The sequence below is a fragment of the Lepidochelys olivacea genome, assembly GCF_965140295.1.
Source record: "Lepidochelys olivacea isolate rLepOli2 genome assembly, chromosome: 2".
Classification (NCBI taxonomy): domain Eukaryota; kingdom Metazoa; phylum Chordata; order Testudines; family Cheloniidae; genus Lepidochelys; species Lepidochelys olivacea.
The window spans coordinates 179,264,433-179,277,488 of record NC_140412.1 but is presented as its reverse complement, the minus strand read 5'-3'; the positions used below and the strand labels follow the sequence as shown (position 1 = coordinate 179,277,488).

The window sequence follows — 13,056 nt, the reverse complement described above, 5'->3', positions numbered from 1 at the left end:
CATGTTGAAGGCAGTTTGAGTTTTGCCTGAGTGAGGACATTGTTATGCATATAAAAACTCAGATTGTGTACATTTTCACAGTATTGCTCACATCCAGTTAAATTCCATGCTTTCCAAGCATCGCAGATAATAAATCACGCACAAAAAATGTAGTGCCTAAATAGGGTGACCAGGTAGCAAGTGTGAAAAATAGGGATGGAGGTGAGGGGTAATAGGAGCCCATATTAAAAAAAGCCCCAAATATTGGGACTGTCCCTATAAAATTGGGATATCTGGTCACCCTATGCCTAAATCTCTTCATGCACGTTATTAGGCAGTTGTCGGAGTCTTGACCAATTATAATAGGTCAGCTTATTCTAGTTATTAAATGACAGTGGTCATTAAAATGCCAAACCTATTTTGACAGACTTCACTTTATAAAATGTCAAAAAGTCTGTGTGTTTTTATTAGTTGGTTCCAAATCAATTTAGAAATTTCAATAGAACGCTTGTAAGTATTCCCAAAGCAATGTCCATTTCTGACTTTCTGTGCACACACAAAAATATTACAAATTAATCAGATTTCTGCATAATGGCTCTGCACATTTATTGCCTAATCCCATTATAAAATGCTGTTGTGATTGACACATCGCGGTAGAGATAGAAGTCAATTGAATAATATGTAGCAGTCAATTTTATTTGTGCCTTAATGTGATGAAGTATTTTTTTCACATTTCCATTATTTATAAGTCTGTCCCCTTGGAGAATATATAGAAGAATTTGTTTTAAATGAGCTGATAATACCTTCTTTAAAATTTATAAGTATGACAGAATCATATCCTTTTTTTCCGTCACAGACCATGGCATGCCAATAAACTGGTTCTGAATTGCCTTGTACTTGCTATTCATAGGACAAACATTGGAAAAGGGGATCTTGGTAAGGTTTGCTTAGAATTGGATTTCAACCATCCATCAGAAAAAAACTAACAGAACAAAAGCTGCTGTACTGACCAGAAATCCTAAAATTGTATCCAGGAATTTTCTTTATTTAAAACTACAGTGCTCCGGCTGCTGCTTTTCATACTTGCTGCCATTTCCTTCAGATACAGAAACAAACAGTGGGCCTGATCCTGCAGTCCTCCTTGAAGAAGTTGTGAGTCAGTGTGAGTTCTGCCCTAGTCAGGACTGCAGGAGTGAACTTTTAAGTTTGAAAGCCGATTGTTGACCTTGTGTTACAGTTATTAGGGTTTGTTTGGTGTTTTTCAAATCTCTTCAGTGATCTTCAGCAGAATCCAGCTAGAGCTACATTGGAAGGTGTTCTGTGCTCAGCGTGTTTGATTCAAGCACATAGTTAGTGCTGGTTTTTTATTGTCTCAGTTGGCACAGAAACACCTTGGTTATGACAAGCTCTGCTTTACCATATATAATTAGAGAACAAGAAGAAAGTGCCGTTTAGAAGCATGTTTGCACTCAGTTTTTGTAATGCCTTTTATCATGAGCGGTACAGGTTTCTCTGCCCACCCCCCCAAAAAAGAGGCATTATAAAGTAGATGTGACTTGATTGTTTCCCAGATAATTTTTGCTTTGAGAAATTAGAATAGCTGTTGCTCACCTAAGCTTATAAATGCAATTGCCACGCACACACAGAGTATTCATGTACAGTGTGTAAATTGATGTATAATGCAATCCACATTAGCTGAGTTGATGATAGCTTCAGTTTCACTGCTGTCAGATTCCAGTATCTCCCTGAATGAGCTGTCTGGCCTGAATGAATGTTAGCATAATTTATGCAGCTGATAAGTGATTTGAGTGCTTACGTTATTGATAAACCACTTTAGCGTATCATTTTCAGCTTGATGTTTTGTGACATCACAGTAAAATGTAATGTGCTGGTCCCTGGGCTAGATATTAATGTAGAGCTTCTCTTTGAATTCTAGGGGCCAGAGGAAACCCAGTGCTGTCTGATACAAGCACAGCTGATCAGCATCAGCTCAGTCAGTCCCACCCAGCATTCCCGGTTGGGCCCCAGGTCAGTTCCTTTCATTTAGCCTAATTAAAATTGCAGTTTGATTAAAGTAATTAACAATGAATGAAAATTACCTAACCGTATAAATATAGAAAATATGGTGATATATTGTTTGGCTGAAGTTTTATTACACAAACGTGTACAGAGAAATGTGGAAGTGACATATTTTTAAAAAAAATATTCTGTATGTGGTCTTGCTTTAAAAACAAACAGACGAGGTTTGTTTCTATATGTTTTTCCAAAGAGTAAAATGTAAATGGTTTGTGTGTTTATAAAATGAAGTTATTTGAACCTTACATCAGTTACTTTGGAAGCACTGGTCATGATTTAATATAAAAAAAAGTTAATGCAATTTTAATGCAAGTCTAGCTTATTGGATTTGACAATCCTATAGTCACACACAGTTCCTGCATTAATAAAAAAAATCCATTCATTACTTTATTAAGCCAAATGTTTTTGCAGTAAGATATGGGTGTTATACTGTTCTTCTGAACAGTTACAAAGCGCTTGATTTTCTGTGTCACTTTGTATAGGGATATCTGCTTTCGCTCAATTGCCCTGGGAAGGCAAGCAGATGCTTGATGTTCCAGCCTACTTTATAGTGCATGAGCATCCCTTGCATCACATAGCTCCTGGAAATTATTAATTTTGCAACTTGAGCTCTGGGAAAGTTTGAGTTTAAATACTTGTAGGTTTGGTTGAATTTGGCCTTCTTGGATTCAGAAACCAATCCTGGGGCATGTACAGTAAATTCTTTACAAAGTTGATGCAACTTAAGTCAGGCTCTGATTTCAGAGATCAGTGGGTTGGATATGATTACCAGGGTTTCCAGCCTCGATCTTCAGGATCTTCAAGGCTTTTTGTGTTGGAGGGAAGTGTATGTTCTTACATTAGAAACGGTGCGTTGTAATTGCATGTACGAATTGTAATATTACAGGTGATCCCAGGCACATGTACAGTGATATCGGTGTTATTTCTTATTCAGGTGTACAGTAAAATATGCTTACTGTATATGTTTCATTACAGCCATTACTGACAGCTCAACAGTTAGCCTCAGCGGTAGCGGGGGTGATGCCAGGAGGCACTCCAGCCCTAAATCAACCTATCCTTATTCCCTTCAACATGGCTGGACAACTGGGTGGTCAACAAGGACTGGTCCTAACTCTGCCTACAGCTAATCTCACCAACATCCAAGGGCTGGTAGCAGCAGCTGCAGCAGGAGGCATTATGACTTTGCCATTGCAAAATCTACAAGGTAAACCTCATCAATCAGTATTTTCACAGGTAGATCCATTTGTCCACCAAAAAGGTTATTCATGATGCCAAATCTTTATTGAAAATTCAAAACCTTAATTATTTTGAAATACTAAAAATATACTGAAAGGTTACCAAATCTATACTGCATTTTTCATAAACATTTTGTGTCAGTATTCTTCTTTCTCGTTCCACAGGCCAGTACTATGAGATCCTGGAAATAGCTAACTGGTCTGCTCTATCATACCGGTTGATGGCTTTAATTCACTGTTCACTTAAAATTTTAAAATAGCATTGTGAACTCGAATAAGATTGGCCAATGCTGAATCTTAGCTGAGAGAGTAGGGAAGAGTAAAGGAAGAGGTGCAGCTAAAAGCTTAGTATCAGGATGTGGTCATTTAGAAGTATCTGTTATTTGATTTCCACATTATAAAAGCATCCTTTCTGTAACTGCTATTAGACTCTCCAGGACGTGTATTGCTGTACCATACTCGCATTTATGAGGTGGCTGGTGGTACTTTAGCCTTATACGCCACAACAGTGTGCATTCCAACCAACAGGCCCTCTAAGAGCAAACGAAGCAAAGCGGTATTTGCATTCCGCTTAAAAATTAGTTCCTGCTTTCTACTGGTTCTTCCTAAAGTGGTCTAGGTTCTAATAAAAAAGTCATGCCGTGATAAAGCTAATTCTCTCACTACAGCTACTAAAATAAAGTGCGTGAGTGTCAGTTTAAAATAAAGAGGCTGTTGCATCCATCAAGGGCACATTACTCTTATTGTGGCTGTTATAGCAACATATGTGTGCATGGAGCTTTATAGGAAAATTTAAAGACCAATGCCCATATTCTCAAGTGCGGTGCAATCAGTTGGGGCTATGCTACATCGTACGAGCACAAAGTGGCACTAATGATATCATCTGGTGGCACAGAGATGGTGAAGTGGCTCCTAATCTCTACTGGCAGTATAGGGGGTGTGGCCACGATTTCACTACTCCACTCTGGTCCTTGGCTGCCATTTCAGCCCTTGTGGCCATTGAATGTTGTTTAAATTTAGAATAGACACCATACCTGACTCGGAGTACAAAGTTCACCTGTGCATTCCCCTGCCCCCATGTCCTGAGGTGTACTGTGTTCGCCTTAGCAGAGAATCTGGACCTAGATCTCTCTCACCCATTGCGTTTATTATCTTAAGTCAGACTGAAAACCCAGCACAGCGAAGTAAAATGTAACTGTTGTTGTTCCGTATGTTCACTCCTGGCGCATGAATGTACCATAACAATAACACTGCCGCAGTCGAGGAGTTTATCTAATATTAAGTATAAAGGAATTTACTTATTATTCTCAATGGTGTTTATTGCTTCTTAGAAGGAGGTTGCTCATGAGTTGAGTTGCACAATGTACAACAGGCAAAGTGTTAGCAAAAAACCCATAATGAAATTGCAAGAGTAGTTTTAATGGGGAGGGACACATCCTATATGCAAGCGATGGAGGGTGTGAGTGAAGAATCAAATATAGCTTTAACTGCCGCCCCCATTTTTCTTTCCTGACCTAAATGCTTAAAAAAGTTTTCCAAAGACAAGATGGGAGTTCAATTAAGTGAATGCTCTACACAGCACTCTAAATACTTTTTAGGCAATTAAACTTCAGTTGCTGCTGATGACTTGATGGATTGTTTGAAGCACCAGTGTCTACAGGTTGTGAAACCGAGAAGAGGAGCGACAGTTAATGTGTTGAACAAAACTGTGTGCCTGGTACTCTCACCTGTTGGTGCAACTACTTGCCTTTACCTTGTGTGTGTTTTAAAGTTTAATTTCAACAGACCTCTCTTATCATAGTTGTAAATGGTTTTCACTTTAATGTTTAAAATAATGTCTCTCTCATACCATTAAGCTGCACCGAGGAACCTGTCATTCATAAATCATAGATGAGAAGGACACACTAATGCACAAATTTTGCTTGTTTAAAATTTGAAAGTGCATGTAAAGTAGGGAATTGAAGATTAAAAAAATAATGCAGGAACAGGACCGGGTAAAAGCAGAGATAACAAAGTGAAGGGAAGAGGCCTTTTAGTGTAGGTAGATGATAAAATCTTAATGAGGAAACAGGCATTATAAAAATGTATCCCTCCACTCAAGAGTGTACCAGCTTATGATTTCTGTGTATATAGTATTATAAATAAACATAAGCTCATGGACCTCTTACGTCACTAATTCATTGTGCTTTGCTAAATTGGATGGTATGGCCTAAGAGCTACAACCAATGCACTTGAGTTCAGTCTTGGTGGTTTCAGCCAATGAGTATATACACTGAGATCACTTTTAAACGTGGGTTTTGAAAGCCCTGACCTGATAAGGTGTAAATTTTCCTCCAAAACCTTGACTAAAATAGTTTAAAAAGGGAATAAGGGACAGGGCACAGATTCAGTTAAAATGCCCATCCTTAACCATTTTCTCGTGGCTAACTTTCCCTAGCAGCAACAAAACTGTGTGACTTTAGTGGTATCAATAAGTACAGCGGTGCTGAAAACTTTTATTTATCTATATACATATATGGTCCCCATTATCATAGAATCTGAGCGCTTCACAACAGGAATGTATGTATCATTACCACACCCCAGTGAGGTAGGCCCGTGCTATTATCCCCATTTCACAGATGGGGAACTGAAGCACAGAAGAGAACTTTGACACACCAACAATGGTGAGACTGTGGGAAGAGGAAAGAGGTAGCAGATGCTAGAAAAGCAGAGGAAGTGTTGTCTACTATTTAGGCCAAGTTTTTTCATCTTTAATTTTAGTCCATTGCATCTAGCCATCCTTGTGTTGGCTAATATGAACAACCTTCTCAGCTGCCACCTTTTCAATTAACCTGTAGCAGGTTCACCTAGATCTTCATCCCTCCATTTCTGAGCAGACTTGTCTCTAGGCTGTCCAAATTCAGTTCCCTGAAATTCAGTTCTTAGGTCAGGTTTTTCTAAACATTTTTGTCTCTCCAATCTAGTAATAGCTTTTTCTTAGTGCCTCAGAGCTCAGGAACACTCTGCCTGTGGATCAACTATTCTGCATGGAGATGCCCTCTCTGATATATCTGTCCATCTGCCTTAGATACCACATTACAGCATTTGCTTTTTTGTGGCACTGAACACCTGATAGTTTTATTGTTCTCTTGTCCTCAGGTCTGTTGAGGAGTGTTCTCTGGGGTGCTGCTGAGTGCCCTCAACTTTGGTTGAATTCTTTGGGAATTGGGGATGCTTAGCAATGCCCAGGAATTGCTAAGGATCTTATTTCCTCTCTCATTCACCTTCCCTTTACATCCCCGTGGCACCTATAGCAATTGCTTTGATGGAAATTAATTAATGCATTTTAGTTGTCCAGTTTAGCAGCTGGAAATGAGAAGGAGCATCCTGGCACCAGCCAGCTCTCTCTGAATCATCAGCATGTGTTTCACAGACCACCAGTGGTACACAGACAACACTTTGGGAACCTCTGGTCCAGTGCACCTATCTCAACTATATATTATGTCAGGTTTAATGTAACAATGTTGCAGAGTCCTTTACAGTTTTGGAGGCTGAATAATACTTGAACCTCTCAGTCTGCTGCCAAGAGGAATCAGCAAGTTGGAAATTCTGGCCTCATAATACCGAATCTTATCTGTTTTATTTTCACTGCAAATTGTAATGTTTCTAAAGTGGGTGCCAATAATTTATTTGTAAGTCTGAGTTTTTCAGTCCCAGGTTCTGGAAGAAACAAGAACAAACTATCTCCCCAAATCATTAGTGAACGGCTTCAGACTGAAAGAAAGCCTTGTGTGGCTGAAAATGTGAAATCATTAAATTACATTATTTAAACAGCAGCAGGTCATTTTTTTTAACTGCAATACAATGGAGAAAGAAATGGATTAAACAGCTGGAGAGCTGGAAGATAGCCATTAAAATACACTGATATGGTAACACTAAACATAGATAAAGGATTTTTTTTAAAAAAAAGTCATTATTTACCTACAGATCTGATCAGTCAGTGTAAAGACATAATAGTCCCAGAAAGGCAAAATGAATTGTTTACATTTATTAGATCTTGTTTCATCTTAACTTAGCAGTGTATCTTTAATTGCAGAACAGATATAAAGTAAACAACATGCACTTTCTTCATTCCCCATGAACATGCAGCTTAATAGTCAGATATTGGATAAGTATAAAAAACAAGAAAGAGACAGAAAAGAAATAAACTACAAACCTCAATTGCTCACTGATCTAGAGTCCAGATTCCAGTTCTTAGAACATTTCCCTCTTTTAACTAAAATGATACAGTCCCTATTCATTTGTATTCCCCTTCAAGTAACATGAAATAGCTTTCAGAGCTTACAGAAAGTCTGTGTTTTACTTGTGTATTTTAATGAGCAGCAATGTCAGTAATAATCAAAATGATGTTTCACTGAGAGGAATAGTTTATTCCCAGGTACTTCTGTACTGTACTAACAGAACCAGAACAAAAATGACAAGGACCAAGAAGAAGAGCTACACTCAGTAGCAATTTCAGTGAAACCCTCAGTCCAGATACGCAACCATCACTATATGAAGGCTATATATAACACAGTTGCAGTATATAGGACATGGGACTGGGTGCCCGGAGACCTGGGGTCTATTCCTAGCTCTGCCACTGACTCACTGTGTAGCCTCGGACAAGTCACTGAATATCCCTTGCCGCCCCACCTACCAAAAATTGGGCTACTATTTGCTCACCTTTGTACAGTCCTTTAGGATGAGCAGTACTGTAGTAAGCTGTAAGTAAATTTGAGCTGTAAGTAAATTTTTTACTTGAGAACTGCCAGCTGCATGGAAGGTTTAAGGGAGAGGGGGTGGTCCATCTTCTAAAACTGATGAAAATAATGGAGAAGGTGGAGATGGGTGGAAGGAATCATCTATCCAGAAATTGCTTGCAGAAAGGAGGGGGCAGCCACTCTATAATACCAACCTCCTTACCTTTGTGGGTCCAGGGATTTGTGCAAGGGAAGGGAAAGGATTTGAGGGAAGAGGGCACATATTCCATATCGGAAATCCAGGCGAAAGTTGATACAGCCCTAGACTGTATGTATGCTCCTCCAGGTTAGGACACTTCCTTTACTTCCACCACATCAAGATTCCCTGACAGTCTGATTCCTCTGATGCCACACTGGAAGGGAATTGGAGGGTGAGCAAAGATCCCTGAAGCTGGAGCAGAAACCACACAGAAGACACTGTGCCTCTGGCAGATGTCCCAAGACTCACAGTGTTGGGGTGGGGGGGATGTCTAGGCTTTTCTTCTTTCAGGGTCATAAAAGAGAGAATAGACTATCCCCCCAGAAGGCTCTTCCTGTGAGTTTTCCTACAAAAGGGAATGATCTGGCCCAATGTTATTAATTGCTCATCTTCTACAGTGGCAAAACAGTAGCTTCAGGGAGTGAATGTGAAAGGTTCAGGGCTTTATTAGTTATTATTTGTTATTTATTGATCACTGTCAGAGTGCTAGTGATTTATTCTTTATATTTTCTGCCCCGTAAGTTAAAGACCTAACACCTGAGACACTGAGACGCAGTAGCATTAAAGTTTGCATGCTCTCTTGTTGATTTCCAACAGACCTATGCCAACCTTTCACTCCAGTACTGCTCCCAATTGTGGGAGAACATAAGTGAGGTATAAAAAGGCTGTGCTGATAAGATTAATTCTAAAACAGGATTGATTGCAATCAACCAAACGTCTGAGGCTAAATTCTGGCAGCCTGTACACAAAGATGCCCTCCAGAAACACATGCCAAGCAGCAGATGGGCAGGACAATAGTTGTGCTCTCCTCTTCTGGCTCCAACCAAAACCCAGGGTTTGGTCACTTTGCAGACACCACCATGGCATACGCTGTAAGCTGGGAATTGAAAGATGACTTAAGTATGAGACGAGTGTGTATGGGAATATACCCCTTTGTTCACCGATAACTAGTCCCCCATCCAGGGGTGAAAGTAACATTAAACACTTTAAAGTGGCACCGCTTTAAAGTCATCTGTGTATGGGCCAGTACCAGTGGCCACTTTTTACAGGTACGCCGTACCGGCCCATACTGGCGTTCTTTCACCCCTGCCCCAATCTCAGACTGATACTGCTCTTGTCAGGAATAATATGTGTGCAGGGTTGTAAATAGAGTTGTTGTCAGCCAGAACATCAATGCATTTTAATGCTGTTTTTGAAGTATTTTTTTGCACCTGTTTCAGGAGCCTTTAATCTTCTTGAATTTAGGCCCTGACAAATTTAAATTAATGTCCAGAAAATTCAGTCATGTAATGTTAAACTCTTAAATTACTGCAATGTTACAGAAACTATGAAATTCAGAATGAAAGTGAAAATCCTAGCTGCTACTTGCCACTTTGTGCCTTGGCTCAACATTGTAGCATGCATGCTACATACCCTGGTGGGTCATATGCAGATAGAATGATACATACACATGGTAGAGCAGGGGTGGCCAACCTGTGGCTCCGGAGCCACATGGGGCTCTTCAGAGGTTAATATGCAGCTCCTTGCCTAGGCACCGACTCCGGGGCTGGAGCTACAGGCACAATGTGCTGAAGGGTGCTCACTGCTCAACCCCTGACTCTGCCCGAGGCCCAAGCCCTTCTCCACTCCTTCCCCCGAGGCCTCTGTTCCTTCCCCTGAGTCTGCTGTGCCCTTGCTCCTCCTCCACCCTCCCCTCTGCTCCGGGCCTCCTGCACACCACAAAACAGCTGATCACAGTGGGCGGGAGGTGCAGGGATAGAGGGTTAGGTGCTACTAGTGGGGTGGGAGACTTTGGGGGTGGGGATCTGACAAGGGGCTGCTGATGTGTTACTGTGGCTCTTTGGCAATGCACACTGGTAAATTCTGGCTTCTTCTCAGGCTCAGGTTGGCCACCCCTGTGGTATACACATGTGTATATATACACTGATCTTAGACTCTAGCAGTAAGTAACACAAGGTGAATTACGGATGGATTACTGTGATAGATTTGCAGCCTTCACTCATAATTTCCGTGCTTTGGTGGAGTTAAGTCAGACATTTGTAGTCTTTGTGGTTTAATTTCCTTTATTTTTCAATGGAATTTGTATTAATAAAGTCCTTATAAAAACTTCCTGGCTAGAAACTTCTGTTCCTGATAGACCAGCAAGACTCTAATCGAGTACATATATATTTAGGGACTCGTAAAAACAACAAAGTCTTTATTGACCAGCTGAGTTTACAGGCATTTTTAATACAGATTTTGAATCCATATATTATACAAGTTAATAGCCTAGGAGCCAAGTTTTTTTAATGAAATTTCTTTAAAATCTGTCTAGTTCTGTGTCATTTCCTGGAGAGAAAGAAGTTGTATGTTTTGTTTTTTGTTTTTTAATTGTTGTGGAAAGCGTTGAAGCTGTTTATGCCCTTCTTGCTAAACGTCTCTACATGAATTCAACTTGAAACATTTTGTTGGACCTTTTTAAAAATTCTGCGTGCAGTCAAAGTTGATCTGAAAATGGAAACTGGGCCTGCGGGGAGCTACTGTTCATAATGTGGTGTGCTCTGGTGTTGTTTAGTTGATGAAGTTCGGTTCCCACACCAGTCCTTACACTTTTGACAGCCATTCATTGTAAATGATTTGGCAAACTGTAAGTGCTGATATAGGCCTAGGTATCTCAGAATGTGATTAAAGCTTACGGTCCAATCCTACAGTCCTGCTGAGTGTGCAACTACTCAAAGAAGAGTGCCAGACCTGCACCAATGGTTTCAGGCCCTTAGAATGCATTAATTTCATATGGGTTATTATATTGTATTCTTGCCTTTTTGACTCGAGCAATTTGTCAAAGTTCAGGGGCCTGGGCACGTTCCGGTTGGGAGCAGAAAATGATCATGGAGTTTGGTGCAGTTTTGTTTACTTACAAGGAACTTACAAAGTCCTGTTTCTCCAAAAGCAGGAGGAACCAGTAACAAACATACAGTTTCTTAGCTTAGAGCATGAGCCTCTTTGGCCAACAGCAGACTCAGAAGTTCTCTCTCTAGCCTTTTTCCAGGTCATACATGGTGCTCACAGGCTGCTGCTTGGCTTTCTTGGTCTTTGCCTCTGTTCTCCCTTCCCTCACACATAGTCTTCCCAAAACAATACTCAGCAAAAGCCCCTCCACTCACCCATTCAAAAAATCCTGGGCAGGTTCTCATAACCCTTTAGTCTTAGGTGGAGTTTTGGAATTAGTTTATCCGTTCAATTATGCTAATTGAAGTGTGTATTCACACCCCATCAATCTCAGTGAGGATTTAATTCAGCCCATAAAAAAGTTACATCCAGCTTACAGTAGTATGTAGTCAATGTGTATTAAGTGTATTCAGTTTGTAAATTAATATTCAGTAATGCCCAGGCAACCTTTATGTTTTCATAAATAACAGTAAAACAGAAGGAATAGATACTGTGCATCTGCTATAGGTTTCTGTATCTCAGAGTTTTAAATTTATATATATTCAGTGTTAAAAGGCATGCTCCACATTATGACCTATGCACATCAACTCATCCTTGAAGCACTGGAGCATTAATTGAACAAGAGGCACCTGAACATGGAGTGTAAATATAGTATATCGTATAGAGGGAGTGCTAGAGAAACACGTTGTCACAGGATAACAATCTCTTATAGCAACACAAACATTGGAGCGAAAAAGAGACATTTACAGGCTTAATTTCAAAGTAGGAGAATACGCCAGGTAGGGAATTGTATGCTCCCTGTCTGTACTTAGTACAGCTGCAATTCCATTGCAGGATTCCAATGACATCCAAACCATGAAAGTGCTTTGAGGAGGTTCCTAGGATCTCAAAATAGATTAGTAACCTCAATTTATGAAAATTAGATGGACGCGTAGAATCTGAATTGTCCCTCTATGGGCAAGAGGGGGTAGATAGATAGTTCCCCTTCATGCAACAAAAGTAGTGGTCCTAGTACTCTGGACTTGAGCGTGTTTTGAGATCTGCAGGAAAATTCCCTGGCCGTTGGGGCATCAGCTTTTCTTCATGGCAGCACAAATTACTTGGGAGTGGTACTTCCATACTTCCCACTAGATTCCACTTCCTATGGCCAGGGGGACACCCCATAAGGAAATGCTGAGGGAGTCAGCATACTAGGGATTTTGGGGGTGGGGAAGATGGTATCATCTTCTCCAGGCCCACTGTGGCTGTCCACAACCCTCCCTTCCCAAACAGTGGAGCCCCAACCCTGCTGGGAACCCCTTGGAGAGTTTCCCACAGGACTGGTGCAAAAGTGTTGCTTTCCCCCTTCAACTTGGAGGGTCCAGGTCCCATTTGGTTTGACCCCTGCAACCTTGCACATAGTAGTAGAGTGTATAGAGCCCTTGGACTACTAACATCTGATGCACAGCCACGTGAGAAAACGTGTTCTCACCTCACTGAAGTCAATGGAAAACTTCCATTGACATCACTGCACCCAGGATGTCAGCCAATATTTCTGAATCTCCACCATCTGAAGCATAGAAACCACAGAGTACATGTATCTTAAATGCATTTTGTGTTTATGCAAACTCCCAATTGACATCATGTGTCAAGGTTCCTTCCCCACTTTGAACTCTAGGATACAGATGTGGGGACCTGCATGAAAACCTCCTAAGCTTACTTTTACCAGCTTAGGTTAAAATTTCCCCAAGGTACAAAATTATTTTACCCTTGGATTTCCACTGCCACAACCAAACTTTATCTGGGTTTACTGGGAAACGTGGTTTGGACATGTCTTTCCCCCCAAAATCCTCCCAACCCTTGCACCCCACTTCCTGGGGAA

General features: G+C 40.6%; 1 protein-coding gene across 1 annotated transcript in view; it reads left to right on the top strand.

Moving 5' to 3' along the window:
• Positions 1-13,056, top strand: part of POU6F2 (POU class 6 homeobox 2) — a 309,582-nt gene that overhangs the window by 87,630 nt on the left and 208,896 nt on the right. Inside the window, exons 3-4 of the mRNA XM_084621387.1 lie at positions 1,916-2,007; positions 3,031-3,259. Coding sequence (XP_084477513.1) covers positions 1,916-2,007; positions 3,031-3,259 — 321 coding nt within the window. The remainder of the gene's footprint in view (positions 1-1,915; positions 2,008-3,030; positions 3,260-13,056) is intronic.